At 38.8% G+C, this 20,891-nt stretch overlaps 1 protein-coding gene across 8 annotated transcripts in view; it reads right to left on the reverse strand.

Moving 5' to 3' along the window:
- The window catches only part of STK3 (serine/threonine kinase 3), a 156,735-nt gene that overhangs the window by 108,575 nt on the left and 27,269 nt on the right, over positions 1-20,891 (reverse strand). For all 8 annotated transcript variants that reach the window (XM_067290362.1, XM_067290355.1, XM_067290357.1 and 5 more), the window contains exons 5-6: positions 8,692-8,856; positions 8,094-8,261 (exon numbers count right to left, since the gene is read on the reverse strand). In XM_067290362.1, coding sequence (XP_067146463.1) covers positions 8,094-8,261; positions 8,692-8,856 — 333 coding nt within the window. The remainder of the gene's footprint in view (positions 1-8,093; positions 8,262-8,691; positions 8,857-20,891) is intronic.

Consider the following 20,891-nt stretch of genomic DNA (forward strand, 5'->3'; position numbering starts at 1 on the left):
CACAATGACAGTTTTATCAAATAACCTCTAACAATGCTTACAAACGTAGGGTTTGATGCAAGGTACACTGAGGCCATCAAGAATCTTTCCATCACCCTCGTGGCTTTACTCAGCCTCCATTTACTGTTCCAATGACTTTGAAAAATCACGTTGCCAAGTCAATCATTTGCCTATTAAAGTATCGTGCAAATAAATTGGTAGTATCATGGTGCAGGACTTTTTTCAGATTAGCACTTGTAAGAATGTGAATCATACACAAAAGATACACAGCATTACATGAAACTAACCAACATCAAATTTCCTTTACAGTTATTTTAGTTAAGGTTTCAAGTTAACTCACTTGTGTGTAATTATGAAATTACTGTACTGATTCTCTGCATACTTTGAAAGTGATTAATCAAAGTCAGAGAAAACCAACCATCAATTGAAGTATGTTTCAAATTTCCTATTCAGGGTAAGTCTAAAAAGATGAACTAATTTAATTTTAATTAAATCCTCATTTAGAAGCATGAAATAAATGTTTTCTATTTAATTCAAATTAAATTCAAGTTTTAGTCCAAATATCAAATATTGTCTGCTTCTGCTACTTTATTACACATGCCAGATTAACCTTTCCTGTTTATGCACACATGTAGACAGACTTGATATCATAAAAAAATTAAAGAATTCATACTTCTAATAGTGGGAAAAAGTACATATTATGGTATCCTATTCTAAATTAAAATAATTCAAGTGGTGCAAAGGGGTGAAAGTGCATTCTTCAAACCATGGTGAAGCATTTATGCTAGATTATATAACCACAAATATTTTTAATTTTACTTTATTTATATTGCAAGTGTCCACTATGCAAACTTTCAAGACATCACTTCAGGGAAAAACAAGCTAGAGAGATGCATGGAGGAGAAGGAAAAAAAAGTAGTAGATAAAAGCAGCAATTCATATATATAATCAAGTTGTCTTCCTATTATCAGATTGGAGATTTAAAAAAGCTTTAATAAGGACAGAAATAGGGCCTTGTCATCCTCTGATCTAGTCACCATAATTACCTCCGTTACACACACATTATGAAAATACAAATTATCAACGTTAATGTCGTATCACTCTGTGCTGGTTAGAAAAGAAACTATGAAAGAATGTGAACCTTTATAACGCATTGATTTCCTCGTTAGTGAGCTCTTCTTCCAGGTTTTACATAGCTTCCCCTGTCTTACCTCAGTAAGATCTTTTGGACTGCTAAAGCTGAACTCAACCCATCTCTCTTTACTGTAATCCTCATCTTTTACTTTCTTCCTTTACTTACATCCATCTCTTTTATGTCAGTTTTCCTCTATGAAGAGCCACATGCTCATAAGGTAGTATCTAACTTAAAAGAAACTAGATTATCAGGCCCAATCTACACCCCTTTGTGAATACATATGGAAGCACAATTGAACTACTACACGCCTCTACTCTTTTATGTGGTTTGCACTCTCAGAGTCCCATGAACTGCAAATCTGTCAATCTTTTCTGTGGGAAGAAGGGAGTACTGGCTCTGATAAAGCAACATGGCAGAACCTCTTCAAAAAGCCCTTGGAGGATTGGGGTGGGGGGGAAATCTTTCTCATCTGCAAAGTTTTGCCAGAGGACAAATGGTATTTTCTCCTACTTTGCTTTTATAACAGTATCCCAAAACCTCTCCTTTCCATGTGAAATGGGGTGATGCTAAGCATACTATCCCTTTGCATAGCAAGCAAAGAGAAAACTAGATTCTGCCATGTTAGCATATCACCCTCAAGGAGGCTCAATATACATAACTGAATGTGGTACTGTCAATGAACTACCTTGCTATTTAAGAAAATAAGTAAAATATCACAAGCTTATTTCATATATTTTGAAACCTAACACCCCTAAAGTTGTTTTCAATGCTTGAGAACGATTTATGTACTATTTCTTTTACTCTGCTTATCGTTTGGAAAAAATAGCCATAGAAAACTTCATTAAAACTCTATGCTAGATATGCTGAAAAGTGAGAAGAAATTATATTTCTATATTACCAAGAAATCAGACTGTAAGCTAGGGGTATTTGCCTGTGTTGACCTCCTCACTAGAATCACGTTAGAATACTCCCAGCTGTCTCCTCCTCTGCTTCCAGCCAGTGCAAGAGCTGGTCAACGAGCAAACAAATAATGAAATCCTTTTGAAACTCTCTTCCTCCATGAGTCCTGTGGGCATTAAATACGCCAAAAGAATTACATTCAAAAGCGTACTGTGTCTGTAGCTATGCCTAGCAATAGGAGCTAAGGAGGAAAGCACCTGAATCCCCCTCAGACCACCTACAGACACAGGTGAACGTCAAGCACAGTTTAACTCAAACCATGATAAATCTTTATTTTAAGTTTGGAGATCTACATACATCTCAAAATAAAATTTCCTCCTGTTAAGTAACATCTAACTGCCCATAGAAATCTTGCTTCTAACACGCCTAAAGAATGCTGACAAACTCCACCACCACTTCCACCTCTCATCACGACTGCAGCAAGCACCACCTGATATCTTACCGCATGGAAAGAGCGGTTCTTCTCCAGATCACTAGACCTAACACCTAGATATTAAGGTTCTGGCAAAATCTATAGAGATCTCATGTAAATAAGCACATCAGGTATTTGATCACAAAAACTGGATATGCCAGATGTGTAAATTCAAATGTACACAACTTCTTGTTGTAATCTGCCTCTCCCATTTACGATCTCTCCATTCCAGAAGCTTCCATGAGAGAAGCATGAAACAGGGTAGTAGGAACAGGACTGCACCTCAGCATTAACTTCTCACACCAGGAGCAGCTTTCTAAAACAGAAGCTAGTAAGTCCTTCAAGTAAGGAGGTCTGCTCACATACCGTATACATAGATCTTTGTTCAAGGTTTTAAATATAGTTTACACTATCTATATTTTCAAATTCTAGTCTACTGCCTCAATCATATCCTGTCACAGCCATAGCTCCCCACTATAAAAGTGCATTATACAGGGGATCACCATTTATTATTTAAGAATTTAGAAAGAATATAGCATTGTGCAAGACAGCGCACATTTAATTCCTGTCCTGAGAAATTCAATTTTTGAAGAAAGACAAGATACAAAGGAAGATCCAGAGGAAGTAGTAAATTTTTTCCCCTTCAACTGTATTTATTAGTGCAACCCTGCCATTGAAAGAAATGGATGTGTTAGGGTCTCGCAGGCTCTTTCGAGAACTACTTAAAGTATTAAGAGTGTTTTAAAATGGTTACATATTTTAAGTCACTTAAAAGCACATAAAATATTTAATTGTAAGGGAACCATCATAGCACAGAACTCACAACAGAAATGTTGAAGGATTATTATCCCTGAGTAATCCTACTCAGTGAGTCCTACCACAACTCACTGCCATTCTTCCACAAGATTTTTGAAGAGACAGTAAAATAATAAACAGCAATGTATAATCAAAAATCTGTATTTAAAGTCTCTTTAAATATTAGCTCACCCTGTCTAGAAACAGTAGGCAGGATCAAGTCACAGATTAACGAAAAGTGTCTCATAGAAAATTCTCAATGAAAAGGACTTGAAGAAGTTAATTCTAATTCTAAAGATAAGTGAAAACATTAAAGTAAGAAACCTTTATGATATTCTTCTATAGAACTGCTCTAAATCAAAAGCAATAATGCTGAGATAAGATTGATCAAATCACAAAGAAAATAGAAACTGATGAGGCAATTCCATCTGTTGGAGAGAAGAAACGTAAGAGATTCCTCTGTTAGAATTGACTATATAGAAAGACAGCTGACATTGCCAAGAGTGGATTTTTCCTCTGTCCTTCACTCTAGGCATAGAAGACAGAGGAAATCATTTTCTCAGCAAATAAAAAACAGCTCTCAATCATGCAGTGATGCCCAGCATGACACCTTCCTTGGTTCTTGAAAGTTTACATAGCGATAATTCTCACTTCAATTGCCAGTTTCATATGTAACATACTGAGAATCAAAAACTGGAAAAATGGTAGATTGTTATAAGATTTATGAAAAAACACAGGGTTATTACAAACAGATTAGTCCAGGGTGGAAATGACACAGGCTAGACAGGAGGCATGGGTAATCTGGGTAAGTGCCATGGAAAAATAAATATCATGATTGGACCTAAGGCAAATGGAAGCATTTCGAATTGGCTTCCTCCAATTCACTGTAGAACATATGATGCCCACATGTCCATTTCCAACAAACTTCACCATAAAAAACAAAGGCCAATACTGTGAAGTGTTGAAAAACACATCCACCACCAGCTTCTTCCGTACCACAGCTACATGAATTATTGCAGCTGCCTGAAAAGCATGAAAGAAAAGAATTTTTTGTTTTGTTTTGGAAGAAAACTACCAGCATTTATCTGAAGCACTCCACACTGTCAGTAAGAGCTGACCTTGCAAAGAAGAGCAAGTGTTTATAAAAGCCAGGTTGCAGTTTTACCATTGGTCTACATGATCACAGCTATGCACAGATCCAAACTGTGGCTACGTGCGCAACTCCATTCTGCCCACTTCCGTAGGCAACCTCCCTGCCCCTGCACCTCCTCTTCCACAATTCTAGCAGGTTTTTGTCACGTTGACTTTTCAGAAGATCAGCTCCTTTATTCAGCTCCTTGTGAGGCCACAAAAACATTAGCATTCGCTTAACAGAAAGGTCAGGAACTCACAGCTGGGATAGGCTGTTTCTATAATCAGCTGCCCACATTTAAATTGGCTTAAATTGATCATGAAAAATCACAGCCTCACAGCAGCAAGTGATCATGACATTGGCTGAATACAAGAAAATCTGTGGTAAGGGTGGTCCTAGAAAAAGGATCTCAAAATGAGCCATTCTTAAAGTTTATGATTAGCTTTATGGTAGAGTGTTGTTAATCTACTTGTTAACAAAGCCAAATTTCAGAAGTTGGTAAACTATGAATAAGTATAAACTTCATAGCTTAGAAGAGCTGTTTTTGGATGAAGATCCTTTACATGAGGAATTTGAGATGATGGCTTGATTAGAACAACTGAAAGATATTTCAAGGGCAAGTTATTAGTTGCAATTAAAGAAAAAGCAAAATCAGAACTACTATGGCAAAATAGTGCCAATCTTTGTGCTTCCATTACAAAAGAGGAGGAATGGGGAAACAAAAAGAAATACTAGAGATAAATATCGCCTGAAGAGGAGAAACTGAGCAAAGTAGCTAATAATTTGAGTTAAATTAAGACAGTAGTAGGACATAAATATCTTAGCAAAACAGGACAGCGTATATGCTGCAATCAACAGGGGACACAGGAGCATAGCTGTTAAAACATTTCACTATCGTTCCAGAACAGGAGTTTGAATCTTGCTCTGGAATCAGACTGAAGCCCTCTTTAATTAGCTTAGCTGTAAACTGACAACTGCTCATCCTAGCAGAGGAATCCAAGGCAAATGCACACACCATTAGCCATACTAACCCCTGGCTGCTGAACCAGCTACTGCAACAGGCATGTTTTTAGCCATGTTGGATGGGTTAAAACATCTAGGTTTAAGTGATCTTTTACTTAACAGGAAACTTGTTGCTATTTCTAGTAGCTGTATCACCATGTTTTACAGCAACCTTGAGGATGCCTGCATTCCCCACACACACACACACTTTAAAACTACTTGAAAGTATTTCTGCTTTGAGGAAAACATATCAGAGAAAATAAAGAGATTTCACCTTCCAGCATTAGCAAAGTATATCATTATCATAACATTACTGAAAGTATAAAAGAACTCTGACGTCAAACATGAGGCATTCCATAATTCTTGCATGAATTAAGTATTAGACTATTGGGCTGGCAGATGATCTTGACATTTGAGCTTTAAACCAAGTATGACAACTGCAGGTTATATTGGATTCGGACCTGCAGCAAAAACAAGTGAAATATCATTGATGATACTTATGCAGTCATATATACTAGATGAGGAATACGTAAACAAGAAAAGTGCTATAAACTGCCAAAATTCCATTTTGCACCCCCACTTCTCACCCTTCCTCAACTGAAACTAGTACAATTCTTTGGAGTAGCTGGAGTGTGGTTAAGGAGAGGAAGCTACGCTTGTTTGCATGGAATCTGCTATTTCCTCTCTGCCAAAACACTTGTTTAAAGAAGTCATGTAATATTTCTATTAAATTGTAAATGCAGTTGACAAGGAAATGGCCTGCTGGCAGTACATTACCTTTGCGGCAGTGCCAACCAGCCTACAGCAAAATAGCGCACATGATAATTTCAACATGCATTCCCAAGTAACAAAATTGTACTTTACATAAATACCACAGAACTCCAGCAACATCTAGAAAAAAAATCAATGAAAATTTGCCCAAGCTTTCATGCTTGCCTATATCAATTCTATGTCATAACTAAAACAAAGTAGGAAAGCATCTACATATGTCCAAAAGTCCTGTGAAGTTATATCGTATAACACTGGAAAAACTATTGCAACTTAAATCTGTGTATTTCTTGTTAACCACTGTAACAACTCACTAATAAAAATTAAGAAAAACTGAAGGTATCAAATATACAAAAGAGTACTAACTGCATAGAAGTCCTTAAAGACCATAACGTAATTTATTAACAAGAACACGTGTTCTATGCAACCCAGAATTGTTTTAATTTGGCCTTTGATAGCATTCATTTGATTACAAGAATTAAATAGATTCACAAGCTTTCAAATTCAAACAGTGACCTTTGGTTTATAAGCAGCTATTGTCATGCTTATAAAATCCTCTCTGGTAACGTAGCCCTTACCTTTCATCAGCTAGTACAACTACACACAATTATGTTAAAATGAATCCAGACATAATGAAGACAATTAATTTAAGGGTACAACTAAAAAAATCCAGCATGATCACACTAATCTGTAATCAATATGGTTCTTAAAAAGAATTTTAAAATATTAATTCATCTTAAGTTAAATTCCCCACTAAAAACAAGCTTGAGAGATGATTATCTTGTTCTTCTCAACTTCAGATGAAGTATTTTCAGTTTGGACATTGATTTTAAAATAGCTAATTCCCAGAGAAGAGAAAAAAAAGTGCAGGACAAATACATTTTGTTTCCAAAATGATGTAATGTTTCAAATTACAAAATAGTCACTAGCTTTAATTGTACTGCACACTAAAAAAAACTTCAGAAAATGTCCCTTCTCTAATGAAAGTTCACGCAAACCAAAAACAAGAACCCAACAGCACGAAAAACACCTGAATTTACATTTGTGCTACCTTAAGTAATCATGTATCTACAGTACCTTCTCTCTCAATAGCAGTGACTGCCCTATATTAAGATCCTGGTATCCTAGACATCAACAGAAGAAAACTGAATAGATAATCCAGTGTGCGTGCCATTCTTATAACAAAGCACACAGATGGAAAAAAAATTACTTTAACTATATACAAAATGTCTTGTTCATACCAAATGGACTTTAGATGTATACAATCCTAGAACTGAGTATTTATTGATACTAAACCAGTATAGCTATTGTATAGTTCATTTCAAAAAAACAAAATCATGACCAACAGCAACAAGTTATCCCTACATAAACATTTTTTCCATAAACTTCTCAAAGTAATTTCTTTATAACACCCACCTCTCATAAAACTACTAATTTTATTTATATTTTATTTTGCAAACAGTAAACTAATTCAGTAACAGATGTTAAAAGTCAGTAATACATAAAAACTGCTCAAGGCTATTTATATTAGCAGTGCTCACATAGGACAATTCTGAATTCTTCTCTTGCCCACCTTTACTTCAAAACTGCCTTTCAAAGGAGGATGGCTTCTTGGTGATGCAACTCTGGAAATGCAGCCTGACACAGGCTCTACACGTTGCCTTCAAGTCAATTAAGCACATATTGCCTTAGTTTTCTCTCTCATGTAGAGACAAGAACACTTCAAAACCTTACAGACACATGTCAAAACACAGGCAAACTACAGTAAATAGGAAGTGAGACAGCAAATAAAAAATATATTAAAACTTTGTCCTTAGATGTCCAGTTCTGAGATTATAGGATTAGTGTTTTTATACAACAAACAAGAACCCCCTCCCATCCACACTTACCCTCATTGGATGAATATCGGCATATGGAGGCTTTCCTTCAGCCATTTCTATTGAAGTGATACCAAGGGACCAGATGTCTGCCACACAGTTATAGCCAATCTCTTGTATTACCTCCGGAGCCATCCAAAATGGAGTTCCTATAACAGTATTACGTTTTGCCATTGTATCCTGCAATTACATTATTTGTGCAGTTAAAACAGGAATGCTTATTTTCACAGACTCCTTTGACATTAATTCTATATTTAAATGTTAAATTAGCCACCCAAAGGTCAAACTGTAATGACTTCCTGCTATGATCAAACTGATTCAGCCTGTCAGCCTACTGAGGCCAAACAGCTGACAATCACTAACTCTCAAATAAAACTTTAAAGCAGGATCATCCAGCACTTTACATAAAACAGATTATAATAATAAGCAATTGAGAACTAAATAGCCTTTCAATACATGAAATACTCATCATGACAAAAAATGTCAGCTCTACCACCAATTCTAGTCACTTCTCAGACACAAAATTCAAGGGAGAAGAAAAAAGAGAAAAGGAAAAGACATGGTTAGGAGCATTAAAGCATTTTTAAATGATCTTTCCACATATACTTACTGTTAACTGGCCAGCAACACCGAAATCAGCTAATTTTGCGTGCCCCTCAGTGTTAAGAAGGATGTTTCCAGCCTTTATATCTCTGTGTATTTTTCTCATAAAGTGCAAATATTCAAGTCCTTTAAGAGTAGATTTAAGAATAGTTGCAATTTCATCTTCTGTTAGCTGCAAGAACACATAAAATCACTTTTATTTTCAGGTATATGCATACACAATGTGTATTATTTAAACTATCTAAGACATGATCAGGTAAGCATTACATAACAACTCTTATAAATAATACACACAAAAAAGTACATATAGACAGGAATACGCCCAAAAGCACTTACAATTCAAATCTCTGATCTAGCAACTTGATCCACAGGGCTAGATGCCTATGCACACCTCTAGAGTCCAATTAAAGTAAATGAGCTGCAAAATTAGAGAAGGGACTGACTGAGGCAGATCAGAAGGTGCAATAGGCAATATTCTCTTGCCTGTCAGTCAAAAATTATTACCCTTCAGACACTGAAGTCTTCCATAAAAACTGCTGCACAGTTTCAACAATACACAATTAACATTTATCACTAAAATGATAAATATTAATTGTCAAGTTATGCATTATCTTTGTCAAAACAGCTAGTCACCACTGGACTAGATAGCACACACCAGAATACTTCCCTAGGAAAAAAGATAACCCTTTCTCTATGCTAGAAGGTCAGAGCCATTCCTCAAGCATTCAGGCCCTTAAGTTAAGCATTTGCACAACAAACTAGCAGAGTCCTACATTTGGAAAGAGATGAAAGGAATGCCGCGTTTTCTTAATTCGCAAACTCCCACATATGAAAGGCCTGCTGAGTCTACAATTAGTATTATCAAGAATCTGCTTTTGCCCATTAGCATTTCCTAATTGCATCACTTAGTTTCTCATTGCTGGCAATTCACAAATCAGAAAGGATGCATTAGGAGCTTGCTGGCAAAAACGAAGAACAACAGAACAGAGGGCAGGGAATTATGGTATACAGAAAACAGTCAAAAAGTCATTTACCACAAAGCTTGCTAAAAATATATTCATCAAGGACATTTTGCTATTTACTATCTGTAGAAAGACAAAGCACACGCAGAAATATAGTCATAAAACTCCCAACAATTACCAACTAGTTAACAGGCTTCAGTAAAATTTTGTAAAGCAAGTTATTATTTTTAAGATTTTAATTTTATACAGAATACAAGTAAATGCTAATTTTTGAAGATAAATATTTCTCATTCTGCCTGTGCTCCATACTGATGCAAAGCTGTAGAACTATACCTATACAGATGCGTCCTATGACCTTCCCAAAAATCCTACTCAGCCCTGAAAAAGGAAAACGAAGGTATCAGGGTACGATTATGCTGGAAGGTGCCAATAACCATTATCACCTGTTCCTTTGATCTGTAGACAATCACAGAAAGGACTCGGATTCGATGCCAACAGAGCTATGGGCTCTTTCTTCCACCACCCTCTCTTGTTGCTGACTGACGCAAGAACACTCCCTGACCTTTGGGATTCTTTTCAAGTTATCTGCCTCTTTCTGCAATTGCTACATGACATCCTCATAGGAAAACACAACCATATTGAATGTATGGCTTTTCAATTTCAGATACAAATACCGTATGCTTTAAAGCGTCTTCCAAGAATCTTAATTACTCTGCTGTTCATGCAAAGGTTTCCTGTTAGCTCTTGAGCTACATTATAATATATTATGTTACTATTGCACTGTAAGGTTACATAATTGAACTAACAGGAATCCTAACACAGCTGGCCCTGAATATATTTGATAAGTAAGATACTCTACATTTTAATAAGCACAACTACCACTACGTGAAAATAATAAAACATGTGACTTTCAAAGTAGCTACAGCCTGTTAGTATCTTCTGTTCTCTAGAAAACATGAAGCTTACCTGTCCATAAGTATCACCTATAACCATGCTGAATTTTAAACAAGTTTATGTTCCTTAATAACAACCTGGCCTTCAGTTACCTCTGAGAATTAACATAAAAGGAATTCAAGTTCTAAAGAGCCTAAATTCTGAAGTCAATAATACATTTTGCATAGTTATACCCAGCATTTTTTCATATTGTTACATTTGTTATTTATTTTTCAGTCAGGATGAACAGAAAGATAATCTCATAATTAGTCAGAGTGGCAAGAAGAGGCACAATAAAATTGAATAGAAACTGAAAAACAAAATTTAAAAATTGAAGAGTAAGCTAAAAACTGTCAACAGGGAAATCTATTAAACTCTGAAAAAACATCACAAAAGAAACATTAAGAACTCCTCTGCTTGATTTTATTTTTTAGGCAGACCAAACAAACTTCAGTTTTAAAAGTAAAAAGAAAAAAAATTGACTATTAAAAACCTACTATAAATAAAGAGGTAGTGTAAACTAGGTAGCCTAAAATACCTCTCTCATTTATTCCATTAATACATTATAGAATTCATACAGCATCACAAATAATGCAATAAGCTGCAAGTATCAACTGCCAACAAACTGACAGGCACTTCATTACCAAAGAAAATGCAACATAGTACAAAAAAATTGAGATATGCATATTTTCATTTATCTGCTTCAGAACTACATGGACTACTGAATAAATTATCAGCTAGCACAATTATCTTAATCACTTTAGATGAACATAATAGGAACATGTACACTTCCTTAATAAGTGCTCACGGAGAAATGGTGAGAATAAATCTTTAGCACATGCCATACCCCAGAAAAACACTCAGATTTTGACCAAGATTCTAGAATAAAATAAAAACACAATTCATCCCATGTGATGCAAGTTTTCAAAGAAATACACAGAAACTATTCATGCAATTGAATTATTGCTCAGTTAAAATACATTTATTTTTAATATAAGAACTAAGCAAGTGAACCTGACAGTCTTAGAAATGCAAGAATCTATAAAATGAAAGAGGAACACTCAAATTAGGCTGCAACACTGGGTTCCAGTTTTTCCTTTCTCTACTTTCACAATTCTATATAGAAATTAAATTGAGCAATAGCAATTTCTTCCAGTTTCAGTTTTGAAATTGCTGGATACACATCCACACCTTCCTTCCCCACCACCAAAAAGACCCACCAGCCAATTCTCACAGTCACTTTATAAGCCAGCAGAAAGGAAATAGAAAGGAATAGAAAGGAAAATGATTAGTCAGCCAGATTATCTGCACTTGAGTTACTTATAACAAGTTTCAATTATTTAACAACCAGAACCACTTCCCTGTTCCTGCTTCAATCCAGTCCCATAAAATCTGGGTGTGGAGCCAGGGCACAGTTACATGCATATTTAGTTAAACAGTAGCGTCAAGCTCCAGTCCTTCCTGTCACTGAAGCCCACAGCAGCCATTCCCACCCTGTGCCAGCCCTTCTACTGAGCCACTATGACTGACCCTGGTAAAAACAAATCCCTTTGACAAATTATTTTTCAAAGCAATCAGTTCCCTGATTCAGTTCATGGCATAGCCAACGAGGGTATAACAAAGGCAGGAGCTCAAGCTGGTGCTGCTTTCCGAACACACACGTGTGCAACCATACCCAAAGATTCCCAGTGCCTTTCATGCCACTTCCCTGTGCAAGCAGAGAAGAAAATTGAGGATGACAATAACTCCACGTGCCATAGCCATCACTGACTGCCTCTGCAACACATTATACATTCCCTGCCAGCCATTTATCTCAAATCTTTCACAGTGGTTCATCTTCAACCCTTCCATTTGTTGGCACACTGCTCTAAGCCTTTACTTGTGCTACTTCTTTAAGCTCACTGCTATGTTGTTTCCAAGGACTGTAGGCCATGAGAACAGAAAGCTCCGTTATGCACAGCTCAAGCAAGATGGCTTTCCTGGCATTGCTCTGCCCCCAGGGAGTGGAACTTCCCACCCATATTACATGAGCTCACAATTTTCTGGGTAAGTACAGTAGAACTGTGATTATCTAAAGACTCACTCTAGATACAATTTACAGATTCTGGCCATTAGCAAATATGATATGCTGAATATACCACTTTCTGTCAGAGCTTTGCCAAATCTATCCCAGTTGAGAAACACTGCAGTATCCTTAATCTCTGATGTCTTCCATGCAGTTAATCTTGAACTAACACGCATCAAAAGAATGATCCTGAGCATTAACAAACATACATGGAGATATCCATAGAACTTAATGCCCATTTTGGTCTGTAAACAAGTGTTATTTGCCTTGTCTAAAATAAAGACAAATTGTGTTTAGAAAGTTCTGCAAATAATGTCTCTCTTCAATATGACGTGCTCCTAAGGAGGCAAGTCTCCAGTTTAGTTCTTGAAAAATTAGTGGTTAAGCCACATCTTAAGGTTAGCTCTGGATAGAGGAGCGCTTTTGCAGCTGCATTGCAAAAGCCAGCTCTCGTGAAGGAGCAGGTAGCAGAATACCTGTACCAAAAGGCTGTCAGAGATGTTACGGAGTGAGAATCCAGGAAACCAGAAGTGAGTGAGTTCTAGAGTACTGCAGTCCAAATACACTATCTGGGGACCATGGAAAAGCTCTAACAGGGCTCCATGTAACAAAAGTTAAAAAAATAAAAACAGTTAAGCAACATCAATATATATATATAATGGTCAGAAAAACAGACAGAAGTGAACATAGTCTGTAAGTGTGCACAGTGTGAGTAATTTTTATCAGGAACAGCAGTAACAGGAAAGCACAGGAGAAAAGAAAAGAGAAGAGGCTTACTCTGCCTCACAGAGCTCTGATACTCGCTACACAATCCCAGCTCTGGATGCCTCCGTTCCATCCATTTATACTTTGTAAAATATATAACCATCATCTATATAACTTGATGCAATTTCTAAAGGAATCATTCCTGCAAAACATGACCTAGTGTATGCATAACAGCGACAAAATATTTAACATCTTAACATTGAGACACATACAAATGGACTTCCAGTCTCATTCAAGAAAAAAAGTGTGCTTACCTTCCCCACGCTAGATTATCTTTTCAAAAAATAATGTACTACCATATTAATCATTAATATGCAATAACAACACAAAAGATCTTAAGTAGTTTTTCAGAATCATCTGCTTCTTGATTTTTATGCAATTTAAACATTCAGCTTATTACAGAATATATTCCACCTAAGCACACCATTTCAAACATTTACAGAAATAGGAAATTCTGAAGTAGAAGTACTTCTAAATCTACAGACAGTCCACCTAAGAATTACATTTTAACACGTATTTTATCATTATTTAACTATGGCAGTGCTGAGTCATAGGTACACCATTTCTACTCTTATTCAACACACAAAGCAGTGTACAAAAAGATACAGGCCTACATTGTTTCTAAAGAGGTGAGACCAAAACTGTCTATTGTAGCTGTTTTTGCACAGCAGTAATGGTATTTAAATATTTTATATTACTATCATTTACAACTAAATCATTCCATACAGCAGGGTTAGGTGCATTTAGGCCAGTTTGAATAATTCAGGGGTTTTTTAGTTGACTGATCTACATTTAAGGCTTGTATGTCACCCCAAAAAATAAAGGAATTCCTTAATATTTAACTGCTAAGGAATATCCAACAACTTAGCTGAGTTCTGTCCAAACAGAAGGTAGCCACTTTTCCCCCCCTATGGCTATACAGTTACCCCCTTTTGGATTTTGTAATGCATTCCACATTTTTAAGCTTGTATTACAAGGACATGATCCTGAAAGTCAGATTACCCAAAAGCATCAGAGGCATATGTCCTCATCTTTACAAGTTACGAAAAAACATCTTGTTGGGAAATCTATAAAAATACAAGATTTTTTAACCACAAATTATAATGTATATCTCTTTTTATACAGTACACAGACTTGGTGGCACATGAAGTAACTTAAACTTGGTGCAATTCATGGGGAAAGAAGAGGCAGGTACTTTTTGAGCCTCCTGATTGCTGGAAGCAGCACAGAGCCAAAGCACACTGAAACAGATCCAAAACTTCTGATTCATGTCATTCAGAGGCAGAACCTACAAAAGTACATATAAACTCTTAATACCACAGCAAAATATTTCCTAACTAAGCCTCCTCCCTTCTTTCCCCTAACTTACAGGCTCTCCTCATGAGGACTGTTAAAAGCCACTAGAGTAGGTAGTGTAATGCCTATATCCCTGGAAATGAGTTTCAGCTTACAAAGGAAACTACAAACTACAGAATCGGTACATGTTTTGGCTCAGCAAGGCAAACAACTTGCCAACTACTTAACACCCTGTACTCGCTAGTCTTAGCACTAGTTTAATGCTGACATAAAATTAAAGCCATTGACAACACACAATACAATTAAAAGAAATAAAACTATTTAGTATCTTAATAGTAGGAATAGGTTACAATCAGTGTTGCTATCCTGATCAGGCAGCAAATATGTTTCTTACACTGTACTATTCCTAGAAGGTCAGGCCATATGGATACCCTGTTTCTTGTTAGAGCAATTGCTTGATTTGATGCTAAGCTTTTAAACATACAGCACCATTCTTCCACCAGCATAACATACTCTGTACCTTGCACCTTCGTATGATTTCACAATCATTATCTTCCTACTTCATTCTGATCTTCAGTTATGTCAGCACCCTCATTTAAAATCCAGAGGAACATTCTTGTGCTTGGTGTCTTTGGCTAGTTCTCATCCTGTACACTATGTCCTTTTGATGGACTGGTAGTACCCTCTAAACACGAGTGAGCTATGAGGTAGCTTCAAATCCTTCACCATCAAAAGCACAAGTAAGTTATAAATTACAATGAATGAGAATGATAAAGATGGACAACGCTACTACCTACACAAATAACAGTATCAACTATGAAGCCAAACTTTAAAATGAAAATTTGGAGTAAATCAGACACACAGCCAATTCAGGTGTTCCGCGTCTAATAGGAGACCACCTCATTCACTTCTATGTTACGTGACTTATATCACACACTTACGCTGGGACAACTCATCTAACCAGGTTCTCTGCTTGCAGTCATTCTCCTTCCTGAGACCTCCCTTAGAAATGGCTGTGAGTCAGCTGAATTGTTTTAACTGCCTAAGTCCATTCCCAGCTGCTCTTCTTACACTATGTAATACATGCACATTAAGCCTGATGCTTCCAGGAAGTATCAGATCACTGCACGTGAACAGACTGATTAGACCAAGCACACTGGATAAGTCCACTCTCACGGCAAATAAAGGGGCCGTGGTATAATCATTCACCAGAATAAGCTATGAGGTCCAGACATCACTGACCTTATAATCACATACCTCTCCCCTTCTTCATTTATGTGAAGATAAGGCTGAACTAAGAGGCTGAGACAGGGAAGAAGAGACAACAAAGTTACTAAGACTCCTTCCTCACTTGTCATAACTTACAAACTATACTTCAAATAAGGCAGGAAGCTACAGAAAGAATTATGATTACAGCTCTAGCCTGAGACCAAGGCTAGATTCTGGATCCCACTCTGCTATAAACTTCAGAGAGACTACACTTTCCTGAAGCCAATAATTACTTGAGCTTCACTTTCAGAGCCATTACCTTTGAGACTCCATTTTTAAGCAGTTTTGCACACTCCGAGTGAAGACAGTGCTCTTCAAACAAAATCATAGCCTGTATGTCTTGAGTGAGGTACCAAATCATGACATTTAAATTAGTTATTCCAACAAGGTTTGGTATTAGACTTTCAGTATTCAATACTTTTATGCTAGGGCAATAATCCCTTCCTCTTCCTATATTAAAACTAAAGGAACACTTCAATATTATGGTAGTGGGAGAAATAGGAACTCACTACCACAGAGGAATTACCAGTTTTACTGAAGTATAATAAATGAGGCACAGGATCACGCATTATATAATGAAGGCAGTGAGGCAGCAAATATCATTCTTCCTATTGAACATAAGTCATTCTGCACAAAATTCACATGAAAAATAAGCAACAGTAAGCATAACAATGATAATTCACAAGAACAGGGCTGCACAGGTGTTGAATGGTGCAGATTTGAGTTTTTGACTACGTAATCCCTGTAACAAAAATTTTGTAATGTTTCTTGAATATAATATGCAACAGACCTCATCCCTTAACTTAGCATTTTTATACTGGACAAAATAGCACTAATGAACCAGAGTCTTTTACCTGTAGTTTAAAAATGAGCCTAGCCTATAAGCAACAGTAAATTATCTAATTCACATCTAGTAACTCCTATGCAAAACTGTTTCAGGAAATCGAAAGCATCTCCCCCGAACCCATTCTCAACATCACTTGGCACTAATTAGCCAATATAAGGAGATCAGAACTGAACAGAATATGGAAATTAGACTCCTTAGACCTTACTCATCATTACCAAGTTTTAGCTTGCTAAAAAAAAATAAATCTCTGAAGTACTAAATTGGCTGACCAGATGCTGACCACAATCTTGGAAATAGTGCAGAACAGCACAGAGCCTCTTCAACACTGTACTAAGTATAGATAATACGGAAAAATATGCAGTTTTTAACTACAATTCAGTAGCACAAAGTCACACATTTGTCATGTCTACACACACTTGTGATCAGCATCAATGTAGTTAATTTGGTTCTTCAAAGTCATTTTCTGACAAAGTACTGTGATTAGGGTCAAAAACCCCAATGGAAATCCTATTCATGGATCATTCAAAAGATATCACCATATGCCTTTCAAACAGGAAGCACCTACCTGAGCTGTGACAAAAAAACAAACAAACAAAAAAACACACAGCACCCTACACCTCACAGTGATACAAAACATATTTGCAATTAGATCACTTGGCTCACAAACTAGATGCCTGTTCACAACACTGCCTTTTGCTGCTCATCCATGTTGGCCCCAACAATCCTGCCAAAGGAGACCCTGAGCAATCAGTATGAAAAGAACAAGGGTCAAACTGATGGTGGGTTTGGTCATGCCAGTCAAGGGGAAAGCCTCAGGCAGAAGCAGATGCATCTGCAGATCAACATCTTGCAGCATGCCTGCTGTCACCAGCAGAACATGACCACAGGATCCTCAGAAAAATGAGGACTGCTGGGGAGAAGCAGGATCCACTGACAAAGGAGGAGAAGCGTATTTTTGCCAACAGGCTTGCTAACTTAACAAGAGGTTTAAACTAGGTTCATCTAGGGACAGAAATCAAAGCCTTCAGCTACATGGAGGAAGCACACAATGAACAGGGTTTGGGAGGAGATTTTCTTGCTCCCCTTGAGAAAGCAGGGCAAGTAAGAATACATCTGAATTCCTGTACACAAAAACAATAGAAGCCCTAGAAGGTTCAGGGATGCAAACAGGAGGAGCTAACAGTCTGCGCACAGTTGCAAAGCTATGATGACACTGGAATTAGAGACATGATGGGATACCTCACACAACTAGAGCACTGTGACAGATGCAATACAGGCTCTTTACAAGGGACAGACAGAAAAGATAGTGGTGGAGGGCTGGGCTGTACACAAACAAGCAGTCTGAATGCACACAGCTCTGCTATGGAACAGTTAACAGGCTTGTTGAGAGCTTATAGGCCAGGATCAGAAGGGTAGCCCAAAAGAGGGAGGTCATGGTGGCATCTGCTACAGACCTCCCAATCAAAAAGACAGCAGATGAAGCATTCCTCAACAACTAAAAACTCCCCTGATGACAGCCTCCCCCCTGGCTCTCATAGGGGAGTTCAGTTATCCCAGTATCTGCTGGGAGGGCAACATGACATGGTACAAGAAACCCAGGAGTGAGCTGGTAACAATTTTTGCTGCAGGCCAGAGAGGCCAACTAGGAGAGGTGTTCTGCTGTATCTGTTACTCAGGAATAAGGAAGAACTCACCAGGGATGTGACAGTCAATGGCAGCCTTGGTAGTGACCATGAGATGGTAGAGCTTAAGATACTGAGGAAAGTGACAGTAGCAAGTAGCAGAACGAGATTACGAAATAGCAAACTTTAGTTGGTTCCAGGAACTAAGTCGGCGGGATGCCACGGCGCACTGCTCTGAAGGACAACAGAGCCTTGGAGAGCTGGTTCATCATCAAGGGCAGCCTCCTCAGAGCACAAAAAAGTCCACCCCAATGTGCAAAAAAGTGAGCAAGCACAGCATCTTGAATGAACAGGGAACTCCTGACTGAGCTGGAGCACAAAAAAGAAAGTTTGTAACAGAAGCGGGAGCAGACTACCCAAAAGAGTGAGTTGAAAGCTTATGGGTAAGGATTAAAGGGCAGGCTAACATGGGTGACACTGTGGTGGGTGTTTACTACAGGCCACCTGATCAGGAAGAGGAAGTTGATGAGGCCTTCCACAGACAGCTGGAAGTAGCCTCACAATCACAGGCCCTGGTTCTCATGGGGGACTTCACTATCCTGATATCTGCTGGAAAGACAACACAGGCACAAACAGTCCAGGAGGTTCCTGCAGAGCATTGATGACAACTTCTTGACACAGGTGGTGGAGCAGCCAACAAGGAGAGGTGTGCTGCTGGACCTCGTACTAACAAACAAAGAAGAACTGGTGGAAGATGTGAAAGTCAGGGGCAGCCTTGGCTGCAGTGACCACGAGATGGTGGAGTTCAGGATCCTGCGAGGAGGCAGCAGGGCACTAAGTAGGATCGCAACCCTGGACTTCAGGAGAGCAAACTTTGGCCTCTTCAGGGACCTACTTGGAGGAATCCCATGGGTTAGGGCCCTAGAAGGAAGGGTGGATCCAAGAGAGCTGGTTAATATTCAAGGAACACTTCCTCCAAGCTCAAGAGCAGTGCATCCCTGTGAGTTAGAAGCCAAGCAAAGGGGGCAGGAGACCTGCGTGGATGAGCAAGGAGCTCCTGGCAAAACTCAAACAGAAGAAGGAAGTATGCAGAAAGCGGAAAGGGGGACAGGCCACTTGGGAGGAATATAGGAACGTTGTCAGAGTATGCAGGGATGTGACGAGGAAGGCTAAGGCCCCTTTGGAATTAAATCTGGCAAGGGATGTCAGGGACAACAAGAAGGGCTTCTTCAAATACATCGGTGGCAAAAGGAAGACTAGGGAAAATGTGGGCCTGCTGCTGAAGGGGGTGGGCGCCCTGGTGATGAAGGATACAGAGAAGGCAGAGTTACTGAATGCCTTCTTTGCTTCAGTCTTTACTGCTCAGGCCAGCCCTCAGGAATCCCACACCCTGGAGGCAGGAGAGAAAGTCTGGAGAAAGGAAGACGTTCCCTTGGTCGAGGAGGATCAGGTCAGAGATCATTTAGGCAAACCTGACATCCACACATCCATGGGTCCCGATGGGATGCACTAACGGGTGCTGAGGGAGCTGGCGGATGTCATTGCTAGGCCACTCTCCATCATCTTTGAAAGGGCATGGAGATCAGGAGAGGTGCTTGAGGACTGGAAGAAAGCCAGTGTCACTCCAGTCTTCAAAAAGGGCAAGAAGGAGGACCCAGGGAACTACAGGCCACTCAGCCTCACCCCCATCTCTGGAAAGGTGATGAAGCAGCTCATCCTGGAGGCCATCTCCAAGCATGTGGAGGAAAAGAAGGTGATCAGGAGTAGTCAGCATGGCTTCACCAAGGGGAAATCATGCTTAACCAGTCTGATAGCCTTCTATGATGGAATGACTGGCTGGGTAGATGAGAGGAGAGCAGTGGATGGTGTCTCCCTTGACTTCAGCAAGGCTTTTGACACTGTCTCCCATAACATCCTCATAGACAAGCTCAGGAAGTGTGGGCTAGATGAGTGGACAGTGAGGTGGACTGAGAACTGGCTGAATGGCAGAGCTCAGAGGGTTGTGATCAGCGGCGCAGAGTCTAGTTGGAGGCCTGTAGCTAGCGGTGTCCGCCAGGGGTCAGTACTGGGTCCAGTCTTGTTCAGCTTATTCATCAGTGACCTGGATGAAGGCACAGAGTGCACCCTCAGCAGGTTTGCTGATGATACAAAACTAGGAGAAGTGTCTGATACCCCAGAGGGCTGTGCTGCCATTCAGAGGGACCTCGACAGGCTGGAGAGGTGGGCGGGGAGGAACCTCATGAAGTTCAACAAAGGCAAGTGCAGGGTCCTGCACCTTGGGAGGAATAACCCCATGCACCAGTACAGGTTGGGGGCTGACCTGCTGGAAAGCAGCTCTGCGGAGAAGGACCTGGGAGTGCTGGTGGACACCAAGTTAAGCATGAGGCAGCAATGTGCCCTTGTGGCCAAGAAGGCCAATGGTATCCTGGGGTGCATCAGGAAGAGTGT

Source organism: Apteryx mantelli, chromosome 2 (assembly GCF_036417845.1).
Source record: "Apteryx mantelli isolate bAptMan1 chromosome 2, bAptMan1.hap1, whole genome shotgun sequence".
Classification (NCBI taxonomy): domain Eukaryota; kingdom Metazoa; phylum Chordata; class Aves; order Apterygiformes; family Apterygidae; genus Apteryx; species Apteryx mantelli.